The sequence below is a fragment of the Paramacrobiotus metropolitanus genome, unplaced genomic scaffold, assembly GCF_019649055.1.
Source record: "Paramacrobiotus metropolitanus isolate TYO unplaced genomic scaffold, Prichtersi_v1.0 Parri_scaffold0000009, whole genome shotgun sequence".
NCBI classification, from domain to species: Eukaryota; Metazoa; Tardigrada; class Eutardigrada; order Parachela; family Macrobiotidae; genus Paramacrobiotus; species Paramacrobiotus metropolitanus.
The window spans coordinates 878,777-903,004 of NW_026570229.1; the positions used below are offsets into that span (position 1 = coordinate 878,777).

The window sequence follows — 24,228 nt, forward strand, 5'->3', positions numbered from 1 at the left end:
ATATTGAGTAAGTGTCCATCCGAGCTGTAGTGTTTCAACCGCCCGTGCAGTTTCGATAAGCATAATAATTTTATGATTTTCACCGTCGTGACTTCTCCCGTGACTGTCACCACGTTTTAGCTATTCGCACTGCCTTTTTATAAAGATTTTGCACCATGATTGCCTACTGCCACCAGTTTACCCTTTTACACCTCTTTACATACGGGTGGCGGCAATTACCGTACTTTTTGTCAGCAATCTTCTGTTCAAACACACTGTCAAAAGCAAGGCAAGTAATGGAAGCGTAAGGGCTTACATGTAAATTCTAGTTGGTCCTGTGTGCTTGCCGGTTTTTTTAAATGTTTCAGCACGTTTTTATAAGATCTTACATTATAACTGATAACTACTTTTATCTCACACAGGGTACGCTGAAGTTCCCCTACCCATTTGTCCCAGCAACTCCGTAACCCTTTTCGAAACGTATGATAGGGGGACAATTGACGCCTTCAGAATACGTCCATCCAAACGTACATCGTGGGAAACTTCAGCGTTGGAAATCAGACGAAGTGCAGGAACATAACCGGACAGGAAACGGGTATCCATTCCTTTGCTTTTCAAATCCGCTTCAAAGGCCTCGAGTTTAAACGCCAAGAAAGCAATTTGATCCCCACTTTTGGCCTTTCCCGTATAAACCTTGACATTGCTTTTTACCTAGGGAAACGTAAACCTTGGTTTTCAGCGATGTTTTAAAAAAGCTAAACTTTGCGGAAATTGGCGCAACCTCTTTGTCAGCCGAAAACCTTCTGCCCACGTTATAGACGCTCAATGGCTGTATTCTAAAATACTTACCGTAACTGGTTCCGCTTTTTCGATTGCACCTTCGATAATCATGTTAAGGTCGCTGGGAGCTGACAAAATTTTCTGCTCCTTAGACTTTGGCGACAGCGGTGTCTGAGGAAGTGCGTGCTTGGCTTTTGGTTGCGGTTGCGTCTGCCAGGTAGCCGCTACTTTGCACATAAATTTCAGGACAAAATCACGGAGAGCTTCCCTGTTTACACACATTTCGACATCCACAATGTCCAGTACCTACACAAAGCCGTTCAAGAAAGATGAACATATTGCTTGTAATGTCTAGCTGATATGGACTTGTTTGGCTGATAGACTTGTATACGCAAATGTATGAACCTGTTAATTTTTCGCAACGTCCGGAACAAAACAGTTGCAGGTCAAGACTATGACCGTGCATGTTGTTGTGTCAGATCATTATGGCGCGTAACACTTCGGCCGCACAGAATCACTTCGGGCAACGCTCACTCCGGTCGGAGCTCACTTTTTCGTAAATTTCTTTCGTTTTCATCTGTTGTTTTGTATTTTCAAGTTTTTCGGAATTCCTTGGTTTTCAAAGTCGACTTTGCGCGATCCTCACTTTTCTCGAGCGATCATGCAGGCTTATAGTGGACAACACTGAGCTTGTACATGTTGAAATATGTACCAGCGGTTATCACCAGGCATTTTGTTCAGTTAAGCTTGGTTTGGAATGTGTATTTTTTCTCTTGAAGGTTGACGCGGTTCTTATTTAGTACAACTCACTTGTCCCGAGGTTTCGCATCAAGGTTAATATTTTACGCTCGTAGAATGACGGCAGAAGAGTACACAAGCCGAAGTGGAAGTCGGCGATGTGTGCTGCGGCCGAAGTGAATGACGGCTGAATACTTGGGCCGAAATGAGGGTGGCCGAAATAAGATCGAAGTCATTGGTAGTCGTTTGTGGGCTAGCGTGCGTGTGTTGAGGAATCCGTAAGAGCTTACCGTGCAAGTGTATCCATAAATCAAGGATATGTTGAAACCAGTTCGCTGCTTTGACTGACCCATGCCGTACTTCGTCAACATTTCAATAACTTCGGGGAAGATCGAGTCACTGTAACGCGCGACTGCCGCAATCTCAGTATCGCGGCATACGTACAGTTTCTCCGCATGCTGAGACAGGAAGCTGAACGAACTCTTGTCCTGAATCCGTAACGAGGCACTGCGTTCCGCAATTTGCTCCGAGAAAGACACAAGACTCCCGCGCGATATGCCTCGGATGCTGTGGAATTGTCTCGTTAATTCTGACTGTATAACAAATAGGAAAAAACTGAAACAACCCACCCGTCAAAGTTACGAAAGTCTGCCAGTGCATCAGAGTTCAGCGTAATAATTGCCGAAGTCCGCGGATATTTCCGTTCTGTGTAATTCGCTAACGCTTTCTTCTCGTAGGTGTCTTCGATTGCTGCCTTCACAATTTCTGGGCCGACTGGATCGTGTATCACAACCGGAAGGTTTTGTGTTGTGATGAAGTCTCTCAGTGCCGCTACGGTAGTACTTTTTAAGTCGCACAGTTGAGATGCGCCTTGCGCAAACATTTCCAACACCATACTGGCAACAAACGATTTTCCGCAGTTTGTGTCTCCATACAAGAACAGTACCGGCATTCGCTTGAAATTTGCAATGGTAACGTCGTAATGAAAACCAGCATAAGCGCCCCCTGAAAATGCATGAGTAAGAGTACGAAATAGCGATTTTTAAAACTGACGAAAACCTTTTGCCTGCGTCAACTGCTATGCGTTGGCAGATTTAATACTGGAGCGTGAATTATGTAGTACAATATTACATCAGCATGCGACAGCTTAACGTGTTCACCCTTTTATTAAAGAAATAAACGAATTCTTTGCTCAAACCGGCCATGGATGGCAAGAAACGTTAAGGCAAAGCCGCAGCTACGCTTTGTAAACTCCCAGAAACGTACAAATGAAAGGTCAGCTGGCACAAAAGCGCCATGTAAGTTCATTTTTTGCTAAGTCATAATTTTTCCAACAGTGCAAAACCATTGAGTTTCAGTGTCAAAGCATAAATGCTCTAAGTAGAACGTGAAGAACCGTAGAAGCATAAGCGCCCCTGAGTGCACTACAGTATGCACTATGCATTATACTGGCTTTGTAACGTTAAGGTACTGTATCTGTATCTTCATGGGTGCTGGTACGTTTAATAATACCTTCGTCCTTTCATGGGAGATGTTAAACTCGCCACCGTTACTTTGCGATGTCGATAACAAGTACTGCAAAGGGCGCAAGACGCACTATACTTTGACAAGCGCATTAAATGCTCTTTGAAACGCGTTTCATTTTCGTTGTGTATTATATCGTAGAATAGCATGCCGAGCAGATGTAGAGAAAGATCAGATGCACTGAACTTGCGTCAAGTTGCCAAAGCGTAACGTACTTGCCAAGGTCAATTATGCTACATGTTCAATTTTAAAAAACTCGTAGAAAAATTTAAAATTGAAAACCAGTGTTTTTTCATTTGTGCAGCGCAGCAAAGATCAATTCTCCGTCATTTGATGGCTCACCGACAATTTCTCCAAAGGAAATTTTAATTTGAAAAAATTTCTAAGAAATCCGATTACGTGAAAATTATGGTTGCTTTTTCGTTTCTTTTGGGTCTTACCTAGTGCCATGCAGAGCCCAAGCATTGTTTTATCTGGCAGTAAAGATGACAGGAACGACAGAGCGTCATAATCAGGCGGTAAAGTTTTAGGGACTGACAGCTCAGGCAGCGATCCGGGAACCCAAACGAATTGCGTTGCGGAAAGGTCGACGCGTTGGAAGTCGCCCACTTCAGTTTTACGAAATGCAGTTTCCGGGCCGAAAACCACAGTATCCCCGTCCGCTTGCCGGCCATGGCGAATTACTCTTTTTCGAACAAGCGGGTCACCGCGTTCTTTGGCTTTCCTAAAGAAAAAATATATTTCTGTGATATCGGCTTCATTAACGCCATATCGCATCATTTCAGCACGATGTTGGCTTAGAATAGAAATGTGCAGCGAAGATATAACGATTATATATCATTTGGGTTTCGTTTAATCCGCCTAAAAAATTTTTTTAAAGTCAGCTACTTACTGAATAAAATCGCTTGTCAGAAATTTGCCGTATTCTTGAAGGTCGTTTTGGCTCATTTTGCAGAATATCGCAGGCAAGCCTTTGCAGCCTTTCTTCAAAGCCGTCTTCAGACATTCTGCTGAGTTCCAAGCGGTGATGGAGAGAAAGCCTTTGCTGAAATATGTAACGAAACCGGTTAGTATCTCGTCACCATCTAGACAGAAAAATCACGAACGAAAGCGTAACAGACTGAATGCCTCAACGCCCAGGAGCTATCAAGAGCGAATCGTAGTCCAACAGTCTCACTTCTTGCCACATTGGTACTTCGCCATTCGTAAATTACGGCAGCTGTTTGCTGCTTGCAAATCGAAACGCTATAGAGGTCTTCCGATGACCTTTCTGCTACTGTTTATGAGTGCAAATTCCCATACTGCCAAGCGAATGTACCTGATGGTACATTCCGATGAAAGTAAAGTAACGGAAAATAATTCACTAGAGCGGGAAATTCTTAAGACTCACTATCAAAAAGATTTCAGTTATGCAAAAAGAGCGTTTGAAAAACTTTATAAATAGCTGCTTGAGAATGCAACCTCACGCCGCTCTTTCTGGTTAAAAGTTCCCAAGTGTAATTCCTTAGTGCTTTGACCTGAAACTTTCATCTTCACACTTTGCACATATTTCCTTTTCAAGCCCAGCGTTATGCAAACTAGCAAATGATTATTACGACCAATCGTATGAACGCATACCGTAATTACCTAATTTGTGGCACTGGGCGGCAAATACTTCGAACTTTAACGCCGTGGTGCAGGTGCGCTTGTTTCGCGGGGAGATGGCACACTAAGCAGGGCGCAAGTCGAAGGAAACCAAGAAACGGCCGACAAATGCACCGATGGGGGAATTGAATCCCTGCTACGTCGATAGATCCGCGTAGGCAGCACCACTGCACCACGGCGCAAAGTGTTGAAATACTTTGAAAGACTTGTCGTTGTACGTGAGCCGCTTCTCCACAGCACCATTTCCAGGGGTGCTATTTTTTACGCGATAAATTTCGGGAGAGGCCATCATTTCCGAAACAAGAACGCATCCTGCTTCAGCAAAGCTAAACGCGTTTTGTTGGCGTAGTTCCCGGGTCTATAGGATGTAGTTGCATAGCCTGCGTGCAGAATCTCAGAACATGTATGCAACACCTTGGTAGTATTCACCACAGCATTTTTATAGTCTAATTACGAGTTTAATAGGCAGGATATTTACGGCCTAATAACTACGGCGCGTCTTGCGACAACTTCAGGGTTGCCCTTATTGTGGGTCGTGCCACAGATTTGATAATAACGCTTATTATAACGGTATATAACAACTAATAAACAGCACAGTGTTTGAAAAGCGGTTTTAATATTATGCGATACCTTAGTTCCCAAAATGTGTTAGGGTTTTTGTTAGCGATAAAATAGCGGTCGTTGAAACAGCGGCACGAGTAACCCTGAATAGTATTGGTATCGCACAAAAATTGCGGGCACTAGCAATCGCAGCTATATGCATTTGCAATTTCCACCTTGACGGATACAATTCTTGATCTTCGGGGATAGGTAACTGGTTAGGATGCTGTATTTGCAATTTCGCAGAGATGTGCAGTTAACTGTTAATTCCCGCACTGGTGTCAGAAAACTTTCGGCAATTTTGCTACGGTATCAACTGCAGGTACTACTGCTGATTTAATACGTACTGTTCTGCCGTGCTGTATGCCCTATACCGCAGTATCGCTTATTATTTTGGGTCTATCGGTATACAAAACCAAAAGCCACGGGACGGTGACATCATTAACAGAAAAACGCGTACAATTAAAGACTAAATAACGTTGATAATCGCTGAAAACGTTTAACAAAGAACAAATCGGTTTCATATACTGAGAAAAAAAGACTATTTTCCTTATGACGATTCGCAGCTACGCGATAATTAAAGCGATGTACTGATATGTTGTTTTCGATAGCCTTGTTCCCATACTGCGCGCGTCAGCAGTGGCAGTATTTTTTAAAGTCTGTACAGCCTTCGATGTAACTGCTTCTACAGTTGGGATGAAAATTTGTGACTAATATCGAGGAAAGACAGCGCATCTGTGACTTGCGACAATTAATGTGTTTTATAGTAAACTCACTATTTCCCGAATTCATCGCAATCCACGTCTACAAGGTATCCGGCGTCCGTATCACTCTCATCACCACAGATAATCGCTTGGATTTCAATTGCGCAGCTTAGAACTTCCCTGCGGCCGTCATCCTGCTCTCTCGGTGTTGCCACTTTGAAGGTCTTTCCCTTGTCCACATCAAACGTGTAACAGCCGGTCGTCTGTAACCAATAGAGATGTTGGCTGATTGAGTAAAAGGAGGAAAAGCGTATAGCTTACCGATAAATCCATCTTTAGGCAGAGATAAGCTGTGCCGATCAGAGAAAGAAGTAGTTCGATCAAATAACTTGAAAACGAAAATTTTATTTTACTTGATGAAGCAGTTAACAGCACGTTTTTTGTTTAGAAATTACAGGACGGTCCGCAAACGTCCCAATCACCAGCAACACGTCATTAAAATAATGGTCTTGCTTATGGACTACCCTAGTGTGTGCGGTTCACCCATGTTAACATGCCGAATGCGCTGCCGTGCGCGGCATCGGTACAGCGGCGGCATCACAAAGGTTGTCGGTTTCTTTCATCTTTCGCGCTCTAGTGTTCGGCTTTTGTCTGATCATTTTGGTTCTGATCTTGCTCCTCTTTCGCAGATTTCAGTGGTCGTAGATACTGAACGCGAATTTGTTATTTCCAGTTGTGTTTTCAGTTTGTCTTTGCTTGTTAAGTGCCTTTGCTGGTAATTTGAAAGTGCTTATAATGTAACCTGACCGAACTACGCGTACTTACTTACTTCGTTTTCCTGAGCCATACTGACGGAAGTGTCGCAGATTTACGTGTTCCTTTCAATTTGTTTATTTCCAATTTTCAATTTGTTATTTCCAATTTGTTATTTCCACTTGCAAGCTTTTCAACGAAATGGCCGAAAGAATAAAGCTTCAAACGAACTCTCGCGAGGCATCTTCTTTTATAGTTGAAAAATACGGCCTCAAAAATGTTGAACGGCTCAAGATTTGTTCCGCCGCAGTACCAGTAACTTTACCGTACTTCCGGCGGTTGAAGGTGAGTTCCTTGCTACTATAATTAGAAGGAAATGTTGCTGTGCCAGCTTTAAAATTTGAAATTGTTTTAGAGTCTGATGCTTCAGTTTGATTAAATAGTTACAAACAATGAAGATTCATTAGGTTAGGATGAAATAGTGAAATTGTTATTTTGCTATTTCAAGCTTCAATGTGGACACGCCTCATTAATTAAGTCATGCGATGGTTACTGTTTCTGCAAATACTTGAAAATCTAAACTTTTTTTACATGAAGGATTTTCTGGGGCTGCCGTCAGCACCATGGCCAAAGGTACAGAATTCGTCAAATTCTCATTTAGTTCTGTGTACGTAATCATCACTCAACCGCTCTAGATAGTTCGTTCAGCCGCGCCAAGTTATGTTTCGCTCGCTATTAAAACCATGTTGGTTCGATTTTCATTGCTTTATCGTGATTTTTTTTTGCAACAACGGCACCAGAAAATAAAGCGTGCCGTGTTTAGGATGCTACGACTGCTCCTAGCAGACGCATGAAGCATCGTTGTTACGCACTCCTTCATTTTGTCTGTACACTGCCATCGACCGCGGTGAAGCCGGTCCGCTTGGCATTACAATGTAATCAGTCTAACACTGTATCTCCTGTCAGCAGGGCATCATTGCTGGAGAACATGTTGATGGTGAATTATTTATTTTTATGCGAGGAGTTAGCAAATCCAGAAATTAACAGTTTTTCATTTTTCGCTCGGACGTTAATGGATTCCGATTATAAACAAAGTACAGACCGGTACGTTACTCACAAAGGTTTAAGTGTACAACCAGTTGCACGGCAGTCGGTAGCGGATTCACTGCGTCAAGTCATAAAAAGGCACAAAAAATAATTATTTTAATGTGAAAATGTCTATCAATAAAATGTTTTCTGTAAAGCGTGGGACAGCAAAATACACTGGTCGAATTTCTGTGAATAGTCGGGCGCAGCAAATACAGTAGTTAAAAAGCGATGTGTTGGTCGGTATGCAGTTTGTCGATTAATAAGGTTCTGGAATTAGCAGTATATCGGCCAACAGATTGTAATGAAGCAAAACGGAAGTCAGAAAATTGACGTACTACCGTGTTGAGCATGTGAACTAGGGATTGACTTATTTTTCCAGATTTCATCCGAAATGATGGGGATGCCGACGACATTGGGAGAGATGTTTCTAAAAGATTTTGGATCTTACTCGCCCGATTTTCTAACAGGCGATCCTTTCGTTGCTCCGGTCAAGGTGCTGTGTGCCCCAGTAACCCATTGTTTAAAAGGCTGTGCGTGGAAAAAGGGACCTAATAAAGAAATGCCAAGAGTTTTGGCATGGCACCGTAATCCAACTAAGATATGGCAGTTACGGGCGCTTTGCTGTGTGGTAGAAGATAGTACGTAAATAGTGCATTTCGTGGTGTAAGTTAACGCAGCGGTTACTTGTTATTGCGTTATGCAGCTTTCGATTGACATGGTATCCGATGCGCGCAATATTTTGCATGTGTTGTTTAATTTCGGGGCAGTGATAACGAGCTTGAGACTGGTCATCATATGGCGCCAGATAGTAGTACTTAGTATTTTAGCTGCCAGATGCTTTCGATTTACACAGGCTAAGCACTGTACATCACTTCTTTTGTATAAGAAGTCAAGAGGCAAGTTAAATTAATTTCATGGTAAGTCGCTGCGACCTAGCGTCACGCGTTTCGCATATACCGTAAAACCCGATAATAACGCTTGGGCCTTTATTTTTTTGGGAACTTCGGCAGGGGCGCTTAAAACTGCAGGGAGAGTTTATTACGGGGAGAGGGGCGTCTGATACTTGAAATATAATGCGGTCATGACGCCCCGGGTGGGGGGGGGGGGCATTTCATTCCCCCAGGGCGTTAATTTCCGGGGGTTGGGCGCTAGTATGGGGTTCCACGGTCAACTATCTACATTAAGAGGATCCTTGCAATGGCCCAGAAATTGATTAAATAACAAGCCGATTGAAAATGTGTCTTGCGCGTTCTTGCCACTGATCGGCATCATTTTTGTCACGGTCCTACGCATTTGATTGGGTATTTTCATGGTAGTTATAAGTGGTGAGCAACTGCAAGGCATACAACCGCACTAACGCCTTTACGCGTCCATGCGCCTAGGTGTGCACTGGCCAGAAGTACTCGCGGCTTGATGTATAGGACATACTCGCACAGTGGTCGTTTGTACTCACGGCTGTCACCAGCCGTGGTGTCATTTCTTTGGTACCGATGCCTTTTAATACCTTTGCTATATGTATTTACAAACTGTATGCAACACTATGCATTATATATCAGAATGCAAATGTCAGACAATTTTGGCAAAATGCGGCAGTAGCAATACCAATGGTCAGAATTATAGCAATGGCTGTTTTGTCGTCCGTCTACGAGACGGCTATTGTAAACTGCCGCATTTTTTACCAATTGCCTATTTTTGCTAAAATTACTTTTCATCAAATTACTAATTGCGGCAGCTCTGCAAAAGATAAAGTAGTGCTAATAGTTCCAAATCGATAATTGTAAACATCATATAATGGACTTATAATGCCAACAACCTAATCTGTATTATTTACCATAATTATAATCATGCTACGCTTTGGTCATGCAGTGCCCGCCAAAAGCGAGTGCGCCTTCCTAGTACGTCAGCAGTTCGGGTATTCATTCATCTAGCACAGCAGTCCACGGGGCATTTTGCGTTTACTTCCCAAAAAACCTACTTTATAGCGTCTAATTTACATTATTTTTGCATCAAAGATGCCGAGTTTTCTAGATTCTCTACCTATTGCTTCATAAATCTCAACGGTAAATTAAAATTACAGATATGATTGTCCATTATTTAAAAACCGATATTGCAGAATTTATCAATTGTATATTTCAGCTGATTATGGAAAAAAATTTGATTATTTATTAGGTTACAATCTTTTGCGGCGCTGGAAAGATTATTCAGGGGTTGGCTGTTACTCTGAGATGCCGGGGTTGCGAGTCCCGCTACTCTCCATGCACATGGTCGAACCGACAGACTTCTACATATTCCTTTTACGATGTGGAGCAGCCGTTTATTGATATCTCTCAGGACATTTACGTCTGCAGGAAATTTGCCAATGAAATCGTGAATAACATGTATGCTTCGGCTACGTTGTCTTCAGCTTTGCTAAATGTACAGTACTTATTATTTAGATTTTTTAATCACGCAACTTACGACGGAATCGCGGAAACTATGAAGTACACATATGGTTGGAATAAGTGTGAGTCATAAGTGTCTCAATTAATACAAGATAGTTTGGCCAGTTTAAAAGTGTTAAGTGTGTCTTGTTTCGTCTCAGTGTTCTCACGAAAAACCGTGGCGGTTATTTTCCTGCGACATGAGATCGAATGCGACATGAGAGAGCAGAAGATCACCTTCCAGTTTGAAGAGCAGAGAAGTGTTTTGCAATATTTGGACAAGCGTATGGACGAGATCTTCGCAAGCACGTACAAACATCGCTGTTCTGGCGAGTGCGTAGCCAAAGGGTGTGGGAGACTGTTTATTATGGACGGACTTTGGAAAATCGTGTTCCGGCATTGTATAGCAGAAGTGCGGGTAAGTAGCCGCTGGGTGTGTTATACCATTCAGCAGATCTTCCTTATTAGGTCTGTTTACCGACCATAGTGTTGCTGCTAAACTGTATCAGCATTATAAAATAATTTGCAGCCCCATCATTGTATGTAAGCGTTTACACGAATTGTGATAGTTTTTCGTGATTTATGAATAACTATCTACCGCCAGACTAGAACGTACAAGTGGTAAGCTAATAATTATATGAAACTGATTTAATCTAATCAATGTTCACATTAAAGTCGCCGTGTCTCGCCTCTGATGATTATTAAATACTCATGACCTCGAATTCATGATTTGGCTTTTCCAGAATTTCGTGGAAGGAATTTCCTTGATTAACTTTCCTCAAGTTTGCACGCATTCGCCATGTGGCAGGTCCCTGTTTTGTCTGAAACACCGTATCTTTGATAAAGAAAGCGGAACAGAAACCGATCGAATCACTATTCATATGGCAGGTGAATAACTATTTAGGGTATTTTCTGGATACAAATGGGTATTTAGGCGGAATTTTTTATTGATAGTGGATAGTGGCCATTCATTAATCGTGGCCATGCGTGGATAGCTGTACTTGTGGCTATTCTGTGCGGACTGCATATACAGTATTCGTTGTCGATTATGCTATCCACTGGTGACAGTAAGTCAGTAACCAAATAATCAGTCGTGGATGTTAGTATGCCGATGCTTTAGATACGTCTGCCGTAGATAGGCACTTTCGTCAGCCTGCCGTAAAATAACGAATCCACAATCGATTGGTTATCTCGTCGTACAGAGCACATCAAGTCGTGCTCTGCATTTATTTTTGCTCCGTAATGTTCACTTTTTGATCTGTAAAATGTGATTGCTCAACGCACAGTTGTCACTTAAGCCAGGAAAGATATTCAAGCTTAAATATACTTTGTAAGAATGGTGCCGCCAGGTTTCGATTGTTGCAGGAGTTTCCAGGGCTCTGCAGACTAAAGCAAGAATCGACATCGACTCGATTCTAAGCGGGGAAGTAGATGCCGAGTCTGAAGACGTTGCCTGCCGAAAGTTTGACCCCAAGCTCGGCTGCAGAAAAGAGAAAGGAGAAAATCAGCGTGGGCATTTGTACAGTCGCGGTTATCTGTTTCTTGTTGGACCAACGGGACATATTTTCAGCTTTGCTCCCATCTACAGGTACACTAGCTCACAATCCTGTGGGCACACTGTGTTAAACGAGGGCACCGCGACATTTCGTCAATTACGATTTGTCGCAGAACATTTAGCCGCAAACATATCGCCGAAAGGTCATCTTGCCAGGCGACGGACAGTTAAGTAGTTTAATGGACATCCCGACGGTAAATATTTCGTCGCGAGTTCCTTTCGACGCAACAAATCGTCGGGAGGCTGTTTCTTCTAAAAAGCATAAGAAAACCTGAGAAAAAATTAGGAAAACGTAGGCATTGCACTGCAAATTACTGCAAATTATCGTCCTGAATTTCAAGGAAGGTTACAGACAAAATCGCAATGCAGTGGCGTCTTTGCACTGGCTCGGCATTAGTACATTGACTACATTCCATCCGCAAATAACAGCAGTTTGCATGGTTGCGCATTACCACAACACAGCAACTAGAATTGCCTGCTCATTCTCGCGAACGAAGAATAGTCATTTACCGAAATCAGATCTACTATTGTTTCTTTTGAGAAATGCTGGGACAGAATGAAGAAGAACATGATACAACGAAGAAAAGTTTTTATTATAAGTTTTTTGTTTCTTTTCTACTACTGTTTGTGCTAGCGTTCTGATAGTAATTAATAAATTGCAGGGTACAGATAATTGCTGTAAGATACGAAAGCAGTATTGCGAAGTGACATGCGTTTTTTTTCAGAGCTGAAAGTCTTGGGCAGGTGTACCTGTTTATTGTCAGCGCACTCTACGAGTTGCTGCAAAAAGTTGCGCCGGAAGAGTGGGGAAACATCTTCGTATGTTATGACAACATCTGTCAACTTAACCGACTGAAGGCTGCAGGTGAGCTGAGTTGCATGAAAAATGTGTTCGTCAGCTCCCCCTTTTTTAAACAGCCTCGTCCCTGAAATTTGATTCCCGGCTCACCAGTAACGGATGGCTTTTAACTTGAACTGTGCATGTTAGTGATGTTAACACAGGCGCACGTACCACAACGCTTCTAACTGCGTAAGCGAGTATAAGCCTGACTTAGCCTATCGACAAATTGAGCATACATATTATAAAAGTACTTACAGGCGGAGCGAAATGCGCTTAGCATAATTGCATACTACGCTCCATTTATCGCAACAACAAGTTGCTCTCCACAGCTGGATCGGCCCTTGCTGCATCGACTTTAGTTTAGCCACCATCGGTCAGGCTCCTCCTGCTGATGTTACTACAAAATTTGGTGTTTTATAGGCCAACAACGCAAAGCATATGTCATGTGTTTTATATAGTGCAGAGTGGCGTGCCGCAGCATGAAGTTAGCGCATTCCGTACATTTGGTTTTCTCGTTTGTATCCACTTATGCTCAACTTGTCACGCTTGTACATGTGCAGTTGAAACCATAAGTATTCCGACATGCTTATGGTTTCAGCTTAAACACAAGTATGCCGGTTCTGACTTCTCCATATTCGCAGAGTTCGCAGTGTTCGCCAAGGCTGCTGTTAAGGTTAGGCTAATTAAGCCTAACCATTTGTATGCCGGTTCTGATTTGCCAATATTCGCAGCGTTCGCCAAGATTGCTCCTAAGGTTATGCCAAATAATCCCAACCATTAGTATGCCGGTTCTGATTTGCGCATATTCGCAGCGTTCGCAGTGTTCGCCAAGGTTGCTGTTAAGGTCAGGCTCAATAAGCTTAACCATTGTTATACCGGTTCTGGTTTTCCAATATTCGCAGCGTTCGCCAGAGTTGCTGCTATGATTATACAAAATAATCTTAACCATTAGTATACCCGGTTCTGGTTTTCCTGTATTGGCAACATTCGGTCAGTTCGCTAAGGAAGCGGTTCAAGTCGATCTACATTTCCTGTTCTAACACTTTTTTGTTCTGCTAATCCAATTACTTAATAAATTAGTTAAGTGTTTTTCGTACTGCAATTTCAGTTACAGTACTTAATAAATTACTTAACAAATTAGTTACGTTCCAAGTAACAATAATGTTAAGGTATCCTGGATACACTTTAACCTTAACATGAACTTGGAGAATCTTGCGAACACATGCGAATAATAAACTGGGATCTGGACCCAGACAGATGCGATACAGTAATATTTCACGTACATAATAAGAGCTTAACAATGTACAACAGTATCTACTGCGGCCACAAATAAGTACTATATGCCGATAGTATCAAGAGCGTACTACTGATTACGAAAATTTAATGCAAGCATGAGAGCAGTCAACACTAATAATTAATCTTGACGTGTGCAATACCAATAGTGCTGGTAATCCTAGCTGGTGCGAGCAACCGACTTGTCGTCGTCGCTGTTAGTATTGTCATCTGCACTGTACTGGTACGGTTCTTTACCTTTACCAAATAATGGCGACGGTGCCACTGCAAGGCGTGATAAGTTACCGGATCCATTACGTTACTGAAGAGCTTATCGCGATTCCAAATTATTACGCGCGCGTTAAACCGGCAGCCGGTATTTATGCTGTTCGTGTAATTAACTAATGCAATTTATTCTCGCCTATGACCTGGTCAACCCGTGATAGTTGATCTTCTTAAATTGCAAACCCTCGGGTAGGGTTTAAGGGCAAACTCTGGTACGGAAATGTGCAAAAATTCGGTACATTTTCTGGCGTCCTACCTCGTCAACATTTCTCGGAAGGCAAAAGAAATACATTGACCAAAACGATCATCAAGTCATCAAGTCGCAAACGTATGGCTGTGACTTTCTGACGATTCATAAAGGTTACAAACGTTTTAAAGACAGAAAACCACAATAAAATTTTGCGCTGAATCTAAATCTGTAATTTTTTTATTGAAAGTGCAAAAAACTCTGAATCGGGGAAAGAGGTGCAAATGTGACCCGGTTAAGTCGGGATTGCACTGAAGCCAGGCAGGCATTGTGTCGGCGGCAGTCTGTTTGCATCCTGCAGTCGGGGTCAATTGGGCCAGTGCTACAAGTTAGACAAAGTCCGCTAATATTCATAATTCACATTTGAAAAATCGTAGTTCTCTATTAAATCGATCACGACTTTAAAAAAGCAAGAAAGAATGTACAATCCCTTTTGAAGAAAAACCATTTGGTTAAAGCGGTTGGATATGCCACACGTTTGGGCCCTTGTAATGTGATGCATTTGACTGACACTTGCGGAAAAGTAAAAAGTTTTCATGCAGCAGAGTTCAGTCTCATTTGTTTCATTAAACCTTGTCACGGGTATGTTGCCCGTAGATACTCATCTTCCGGTTTCGCCAGTTGCTTGGTTAAGCGCGTTTTCTAGTGTGGGTAATGGGTATATCAAAAATACGCTGACGTCCGTCGAAATTACGCCATGCTTTTCCGGTAAAAAGTCTACTTAATTCACATTTTTGTATCTCTGAGAAATACTAATGTGCACGAACAGCTTCCGCTCTCCATGTATCTGACGATGAATAAACCGTCTTAGAAATGTGCATTAACAGATCCCTACCACTGATCACTTTTACTGCACCACAAAAATTGATTTTGACAGGGACTTCCTGAAACGCCAAACGATTCACAATATTTCAAACAAACAACAGCCGAGAGCGTAAAACAAAGTACGCAATTTCGTAAGCGGTGGCCTCAACACATAAGAACATTAGGCTTATAGCCGCTGCTCTACTATAAAGTGTAGCAATAGACCGTACCCCGTACAGTGGTGAAATAGCGAAAGGCTATTCTGCCGGTCATACTGCGGCAAAATAGCAAAAGGCTATTTCCGCGGACTGTGCGGCCAAATAGTGAAAGGCTATTCGGCCGACCATAGTGCGGCAAAATAGCTAAAGGCTATTTTAACGCAGTGTGCGGCAAAATAGCAAAGGGCTATTTTGCCGCACGGGGAAAAAATGCGGCAAAATAGCCTTAGCCATAATGCACGTCGACGAGATAGAGGAATGACCCCTGACAGTAGGTGAAAGGTCACCCAGAGGTCAGTTTGAACAGCCTCACTTGGAAAGAGAAGACCAGAGCAAAAGCCTGAAGTTAATCAGATCGAGTAACAAGACTCTACTTTTGTTGGGATTACAACTCTTGACATTTCTATGGGCGACAAGCGCCTTATATAGCCCTGGGCACTCGCAGGTGCGGCTCTTCGTACGCGCAGGTACGGATCTGAGAACAATAGGGATTTAGAAACTAGCCAATGAACTACGATTACACACACGTGGACCAATCTAACCGCCGCATCCTTACACGTGGACTAATAAGAACAAGAGGTCAGCTCGTACAGAAGAACAAAAGGTTTAGCTACGTCAGTGACTCGCGGTCAAAGCGAAATGGCAAGTCGCGGTCAAAGTTCTCTGCTGGAGATTTCTCAGAAGTCGATACTGAGACTCGGGGTCATGACTTGAGAAGAGGTTGTAGTAAGTACTTAGCCTAAGCCTTGGGGTAGAAGTAGTAAAGATGTGTACTAAGGAACGCCAGTACACGTCAAAACACCTGCGTGTGTGAGCCTTGACGTTCTGCTCGGGAAATCCCGGATACTTTATTGGGATTGTGTCGGCCGCACAGTTAGACATGGATCCTATTATAAGCGATATTATAAACACTTCCTCCAAACAATACATTTTACTGCAGTTTTTTTACGCTTCTGGGATCCGGCGACCAGATTGTATTATCAAAGCGGAATCAAGTTAAGTTGATGCGTTTGAATGCTCTTACATCCGCTTTTAAAAACAACTTGAGGCGGCTATGTTGAGCGATCTCCATGATGCGGAAGCTGTCAGTGACCGAATGTGCTTATGGCAAGAAAAGCAGGTACCCGTAAACAGCAGTTTCAGAAAGCAAAGCCGGTTTATACTTCCGGTTTATTACCGTTTCCGGTATCTCCAAGCAGCTTTGTAAGAGAAAATTGGACAAAAATTTCAGTCATAGAGGGTAAACGCCCACGTGTAACATCAGCGCGTTGAACTGTGTGTGTGTCTTGCCTGCACTTGGCGAAATGATCACGAGGTCAAAGCAGATCGAAGCAGAATAATAATGAAATTTCTAAGCGGTTCTTATACGAAAAGCGCTTAGGTAAGCTCCCAGCACCGAAAGCCGCAGTTTTCTTGGGTAGATTGGCACATTTGCAACATAACTTCCTAGTTGCCGCCAAGAGACTGTATTCTTGTTTAGAGCTTGATCTGAATGCTGCATATTCTGGAGAATTGTTGTTGTTCTGGGTGTCTACTGCCTTGAATTGGGCTCTGCCCTGAACGTGTGCGGACGTTCGACCTTCGAGTAAACCTTAAACGAGAACAGCAAATTAGAATCCAATGTAAGCAAATGCGTTGTCATAAAGTGAAGCATTGCATTCACAGGTTCACCAATAATTATTTCGAAATTTATCTGATGCATTTATCTATGTACCTGATGCTAGACGCAGAACTGCGCGGCCAAAATGTGGAAAGAATTTGAAAAAACGAGGAGAGAAAAGAAATTATTTTCAATCGGCGGTTCTTTATTTACTACTTTGAGGAGAGAAGCGGGTCCCGTACTGCGATAAAGCCTTTCAAAGGATTTGACGTATTGCGGCGTTGCGCCGTGGTGCAGTGGTACTGCCTACCGGCGGATCAAACGACGTAGCCGGGGTTCGATTCCCCTAGCGGTGCATTTTTCGGCCGTTTGTCGGTTTCCAGTGGATGGCGCCTGCCACCCAGATATTGAAGAGCTCGATGTAGGTCAGCGTGGACCGGAAGGGCAGCGGAACACGGTTCTCCAGAAGACAGCTGGTACCGCATTTGCCGACTGTGTCAACGTCTCCCAGCCGCAGTCGCGTTAAAGAGATATGAAACTAAACGAAACAGCGTTCTTATTCTAAATAATTTTTTTGCCGCTTTCTTTGCGCGTATCGCTTTCCGCGAAGCGGCTGTTGGTATCATAATTAGTTTTACTCGCGGAACTGAGAGCGCCTGCAGCGCCATACACATACGCACCGTCAAAGAAGAACAGGTTTCTTGGAAAATCGCATTAATTATGGAGGTCATTGTTAATGCGTGCGGATCGCTTACACGGAAGTTTTAGGTCACATTAAGCCTTAACGTGACCTAAAATTCTGGTTGCTTAATGATTAAGCAACCAGAATTTCGCTCGCCATGAGTAATTGTTATTCCTTGAGATATACAGTATTTCATGACATACTACATAAATACAAACAGAAAGTAGTTTTCTTGTAATAACGTAATTTATTCTTAGACACGGAAGAGCTCTCCGCAAAATTCGCGTTTGAGGAACGGAATATTATGAAGTACGAACAAGAATTGTAAACAACTTTATCATCATACGACAAAGAATCGTGCTTATTGTAAAGTTTTGCTACATCACACGGCACTAGCGCCGAGCGTGACATTTTGTGTCCAGGTTGAGCGATTCTTTGGATAGCAGCCAGCAGCGTGTGTACAGTAGACAAAATCGAACAGCGACAGCGGATAAATGCTTCCTCGAGACTTGTACGGCAACAACCGCCTCGCCGCCAGAGCTGTGACTTGCGCTCCCTCGAAGGACTTTCCGCGTGGGACGTGCACCCCACCTGACGACGCGTTGCTCCAAGTGGGCGTGGCCGTACCCTTGGTGTAGTTACCGCAGGTGACACCGTCGGAGATGGAGCAGCACTGCGAGACGGCGGTGTAGCCGAGCGGCGGCTTCCGCAGCAGCCACTCCCATAGATTCTTTAGAGCGGGACAGTCGCAGTCCGCGTCGGACGGGCACAACGGATTGGAGTGCAAATCTAGTTTCGGACGCACCCACGGCGAGGTCAGACTGTACAGCAGGCTGTCGTTGAGGTGCGTCAGACGGTTCCCGGCCAAGGACAGCGTCTGTAATGTCGGCATCGCGAAGTACTTAGTAAAGTAGATTTCCTGCACTTCGCTGTACATCACGGAAACCCTCTGTAAACACTCGAACAATTTACTATGAAGCGATGTAAGCAAAAATATCCGGCAAAATAATAAACAATGCACGAATTGTACCTCCAATGTTGAAGCCGCCGGTGCGAAAACTGACCAATCGAATTTGGTAAAATTCCCTTCGTAAATGTGGATAGTGACGAATTTCGATGGAAGCCCGTGGAACGCAAAGGCGTCAAGCGAGATGGCCGCTAAGCGGTTGCTCTTCAGCTGCAAGTCCGTCAGCAGCGGGAATCCCGCGAAGGTCTCGCGGGTCAACGCGGGAATGTGGATCCCCGCTAGACGCATTTCGGTGACGGTCGCTTGGACGTTGATGAGGAAGCGGTTGAGTGGGAACGGCCCATCGTCCGGCGCCACCCACAAATCGAAGAGCCAAATGCTGGTTAGATTGGGCAGATGCGGCAGCGGCGTAAAGGTGCTCAGCATGCAGCTCCCACCGCAGCCACCCTGGTCTTCCGAATTGCCGATCACCAAGGCTGTCAGATTGCGCGAAATGGCGCTGACGTTGTACTCCCGTTTGTGGCAGCCGCAACGCGGCCAATCGTCGTTGCACGCCGGCAGCACATAGCTGTGGCATACGTATTCCTGAGGAGAGTCCCAACCGGATGGGTATCCTCCTCGGTACAGGTCAGCGCCGTGGACGTATTCGTCCGAATCTGCTCGCAAAAAAACCGCCGTCACCGGTGCCGACCAGCATACCAGCATCAAGAGCAGCATGGCCAATATCCTTGTCATGGATACAGGTCGCATTGAAATAGCTGGATATTCTTTCACAGACAGCGCCAGATATTGAACGCGAGACCATGCCATTATTTTGCAAACGAAGTTTAGCAAACACAGATGAACATTAATAAGAGATAGACGTGGCATTTGTGCTGAGTTTTAGCGCAACGTGGAAGCAGCTGCAGAGAATTGCCGGCAACGCTCAATATGAAATTAATGACAGAAACGGCTGCTGTGGAAATGAAACAGGTTTTCTTCGAAGAAGCAGTCATGGTTTGTGCTGCACAGTGATAAATCGCGGGTAATGCTGCTGCTGTTGCGCAGAAACGTTCAGGTGACGTGACGAATCACTGTATGGCAGTTGCATTCTAATGAATGAATGTACTAAATGCACCACTGAAGCGGACAGCACCGAGAGAAATTTATCCATGGCAGCATCAACGATCTTGGAAATCAAATCTATTCGTGTATTTAAATGACCACTAAATAACCTTATCGTTATGACAGTTTCGAGTCTGAAAGTAGTGATAAATTTGGCACGAATCCGAATCTACTCTAGCTATCATGAGTTCGTTAAAATAATTGGACGTTTTGTTAAGCCAACGAATTATAGTCATCTATAGGCATCCGATCCCAGTCTTCCACGACGTATGTCGTCACGGCGGGATCCATCGTGTTGGTGAAGCGGGTCGGCCACTGGGAGTACAGCTGACACTGATGGGTGTTTCCCTTGTTTATCTCCGTAGCTGCTACACAAATTCCCGGCATAAGTTGGCAAAGGGCTTGACACTCACCACTCAAGAGGTCTCGCAGAAGGGCACCGGAGATCTGACTGACCGGCTTCGACCCAGCCTGCACAATTACCTTCTTGTCAAAGGTTCGTAGGAGGCGGTTGCTACGCCCAATTATGGCGACATCACCGGACGAGTGAGGCTTATACTGGCAGTTAGCGAGACTGTCATGCACGTTGCAGCTTTTTCCGGTCAGATTTAGCGTCGCCAGCACTCCGTAGTTTTCGGCAAGTCGGGCACATTTCTCAATCATGTTGCGGTTGGTAAGCTCGGCAGGGCTGAGGTAGTTTTCCAGTTGGTACGGGTCGCCTTCGCAGTCCACTATCCACTTGAAAAGAAAATAAGTTTCCCGGGTCTCTGGAAATCAAGATTAATACAACAGATGACCTTTCTAAGAATCACTGATAAGGTGGTTGACGCTACTAACAATTATTGTAAACACCATGAAAAGTCAGACTGCGAGGAGGATGAGGTATAGCAGCAGAACTACCACAGAATTCGGGTGATTGACACAATTTTCACTGTTAACTGGGAGCAGCTACGTTTTCTCACTGAAACTGTTATTAAATAGGAATAATCACTGATTGGGTACCTTTGAGAAGCTCACGATTCTGTCTGGGACACTTATAACGCGTGCGCATCTTTTCCACATCAAAAAATCGTAAGCGTGGAGTTTCCCGGATGGGTCCGGCGACCCAAAAGAGCGGCATTCCGGGTTGTAGCTGGACTGTGGTAAGAGGGGTACCATCAACCCTTCTGGAATAATCGTCAAAGCCCGAATGCATGATACTGCGAGGATCATAAGGCATTTTCATATCCGATGAGAAATGTGGTGCGGTTGGGTCGTTTTTCTCGAAGTAATGGAGATTATTGTTGGGATCCATCGGGTTATCTGGAAAGCGGGATGGAGTTGAGGCAGTTTTAACGTATTTCTTTACTGAATTATTTGATTGAACACGGTAACATGACAGTGTTAAGATTAATTAATCATAATAACAAAATTTCGTTTAATGCCCATTGCTGGCATTGCTTATCGCTGGTTCAGTATGGAGTGCTTACTGCACATCAGATTGGAGGAAAACAGCTTCATGTACTGATCGCGATCTGCCCTCGTATGTTCATGCCGTATATCAAAAACACCGTGAAGGATTTCGTGAATAAAAACAACTTCCAGCAGCCAATCCGGGCGTTCATGTTGAGGCTCATCGAACGGTACTGTGTTTATGTAGATCCCGTTATCGGATTTTTCGTCAGGATTTAAACCCAGCTGCTCGGAATAGGGGGCGCTACAACCACGCAGGTAACGCACACAGCAATAAAGTTTGGTTTTTTTTTAAACTTTTGATTGTGTAATGCCGGCCGTAGTGGTATGACTCACGAAGGTTATGCGGTGTATACATCCGTAAAAATAATTTTACGTATACCAGCTCTTTCCACATACATACTGTACATCTATATTTAGTATCCACTACTGTACATAGTTAATACCTGCGTTATGACAGCTTAACTGTTATCACCGAAAATGTGGTTTAGTGTTATCTTTACGGACTTTGGTTTTGACGGTTTAATCGGCGCACGTTAAAATGATAACGCTATGTATTGCAGTAAAGACTTCAGTCTGCTATACTTCTTTAGCAACTGAAAGTCAGTAAAACTGTAACTGCAAGTAACAATACGACTCTAGCTAATTGACTAGATAATTACAAAATAAATAAATAACTAATTATTTAATAATTAAATGAGTAATACATATGTGATTAATAAATTAGCATGCGTAATAATGGGTCGTCTCATTAGTGCACTAAATGCAAAACCATCAGAATGAAGAAAAATCAAAATCAATTAGTTTACCACTAATTTACGTAGATAATTATGTACGTAGTTTCTGATTACTTACCCCATTGAGCAGGATTGGTACGTACAGAAGTCTTGAAAGATGTTGATGTTTAACACAGGAAATGCTTCATTTGCGTCAGCTTCCCACACATCCACCCATTGCAGTGTCTATGGCTTCGATGGCTCGCTTGGCACTGTTCACAAACCTCGTATTCGCGTTCACAGTGTTATCGTATACTGCGAACAAATTAATAAAATGAGCGTTTATTAAAAACGGCAAACCGAACGCAATAATGCTCCAACAATTATTCAAAGGAAAGACACGTGTGCTGCGCAGCGGACTTAAAGGTTTACCTAGCCTATAAGGGATTCCACGAATCTTGGCATTGGGCCAGATATTTGGCTCGAACAGATTTGGGTCAGAGTAAAGTGGTGTAAATTTGGGTTCGCACCATTGATTCGGATTGTTTGGCATCCCACCCGGCATCATGTTGGTGCCAACAGGCGAACCAGAAAAGGCAAACGGTGGAGACAGCGGACTGATGCCACCATAGGGAGAATAGCGATAGCCACCGTAGTTTGCATCGAAAGGAAGTGATGGATAATTAGCAGGATCGTATAACTCTTAACATTGAAGACCAATATGTATTTAGACTTCAGAGCAACCTAATAATAATAATAAATGACCGGCAAATACTTTATCTGCGCAACGTACCCACAATGGGATAAGAGCGATTTTCACGGTAATTATCATGCGTGCATGACGTTCCCGAGCCAGTGATGCAGCCGCTGCTGACCATGGTGGTCGGTTGCTTCGTCGGCGTATCTGGGATCGAAGGGGGCTGGGTGGTGCGGCCATAAGGGGGATTCTCCACTTGGCAGAAGCCGAATACCGCGTCGACTTTCTCACAAAAGAGGTCCTCGCAACACTCGATGGCATCGGAGCACCCTTCACCCGGAAGCCGGCAGGCAGCCGCTAACTGCAAACACAGAACGCGCATTGTTAAGTTTGCTCTTCAGTTAGACCGACAGTCTTTACCAACAGGTGAGGTTAGTCGTTAAAATAAATAGATTCTTACCATCACTAAACTGCTCCAGGCTGCAACAAGCAGCATCATGGTGGCAAATGCACTGAAGTGAAGAAAACTGTTATTTAAACAAAAATCGTTAATCTTTTAATGTGTGCAGAGAATACGTTACATAATCACAGTGGAACGATAATGCGCAATGAAGTCAGACAAAACTGTTTTATATCGGTTTGGCGAACAGCCGCTGCATTCGATCAGGTGACTGGAATCTTCACTTTTTACGCACTTGTCTCCCTGGATCACTTGGAATTTTCTCCTTCAAGTGGCTGACGTTCCGACACGAGCTGCTTGCAGCCGTTTTCGCCTAAGAGAATTCGCACAAGCTGCTGACTGCTGCGAAACGTGGCTGCAGCCGCCACCGTCATTGCGAAGAAACACTTAAGGCTTTATACCGGGGAAAATGTAGAATACAGTATAATTTCGCAAGTGAATTCGATTTTTCCGAAGCTGAGTGTGCAGTTCATACGTGTATGTTGTTATCGAACCGGAAGCAAAGGCAGATCAGAGAAGCGGCATTAGCATTATGGATGGAAAAACACTTGAGAAGACGCATAGTGCGCGCGGAATGCTGAGGCTGCAGTGACGAGTATGCTGCCAGAATCGTTGCATCGATGGCACAGTGCTGCCACCCTGCAGCTGCCGATGGGGCCAAGCGCTGGCTGCGGGTTGCACAACGGGCTCTTCAATTCCTCTGGGAACCATTTCGCAAGCTGGAATCCGGTGGCAGGGTATGTTGGTTCGATGATCGGGTAAAAGCGGTCGCTGTCTAAAAACGCATAGTACTGGATTAGGTGGCAAACTGTTGCCCTTAAAATAGCATTTCGCGGCGCATGCTTTTGCAAAGGTCATACGTATCCGACATTATTCTGCAAGCGCATCATTTGGAAAAAAATTACCTGTGAGTGCAACATTCCTGTGCTTATCGATTATGCGTTCATTTTATTTGAATAAAGCAAAAGATCCTTCCGAAACCTACCAGTATATTTATATATATTTATTATTATTATCTTGTTGTTGCAGTAATTTACGCATAAGAAACTTGCACGATATAAGGAGTAAGCCAGTGATTTCTGGGCACACTTTTAATT

The 24,228-nt window shown here is 43.7% G+C and overlaps 2 protein-coding genes across 2 annotated transcripts; both read right to left on the reverse strand.

Moving 5' to 3' along the window:
* Positions 1–17,972: 17,972 nt before the first annotated feature.
* Positions 17,973–19,632, reverse strand: LOC129583050 (uncharacterized). Its single transcript, XM_055474744.1, has 2 exons — positions 18,766–19,632; positions 17,973–18,684 (listed from the first exon to the last, which is right to left on the reverse strand). Exons 1-2 carry the CDS (start codon positions 19,570–19,572, stop codon positions 18,118–18,120), a joined length of 1,374 nt encoding a protein of 457 aa, XP_055330719.1. The 5' UTR covers positions 19,573–19,632; the 3' UTR covers positions 17,973–18,117.
* Positions 19,633–19,874: 242 nt separating this feature from the next.
* LOC129583101 (uncharacterized) lies at positions 19,875–22,262 on the reverse strand. The gene is made up of 4 exons (XM_055474816.1): positions 22,114–22,262; positions 21,276–21,502; positions 20,809–21,108; positions 19,875–20,573 (listed from the first exon to the last, which is right to left on the reverse strand). Exons 1-4 carry the CDS (start codon positions 22,116–22,118, stop codon positions 20,020–20,022), a joined length of 1,086 nt encoding a protein of 361 aa, XP_055330791.1. The 5' UTR covers positions 22,119–22,262; the 3' UTR covers positions 19,875–20,019.
* Between the last annotated feature and the right edge of the window lie 1,966 nt (positions 22,263–24,228).

Excerpts from the sequence above, each read along its gene's own strand:
- LOC129583050 (XM_055474744.1), bottom strand. The coding sequence starts at position 19,572 with ATGCCACGTCTATCTCTTATTAATGTTCATCTGTGTTTGCTAAACTTC. Across the intron at positions 18,685-18,765 it reads CGGCGGCTTCAACATTGGAG|AGGGTTTCCGTGATGTACAG; the intron begins GTACAATTCGTG and ends GAGTGTTTACAG.
- LOC129583101 (XM_055474816.1), bottom strand. Across the intron at positions 21,109-21,275 it reads TTCCTCCAATCTGATGTGCA|ATAACCCGATGGATCCCAAC; the intron begins GTAAGCACTCCA and ends CCCGCTTTCCAG. Across the intron at positions 20,574-20,808 it reads GAATCGTGAGCTTCTCAAAG|AGACCCGGGAAACTTATTTT; the intron begins GTACCCAATCAG and ends CTTGATTTCCAG.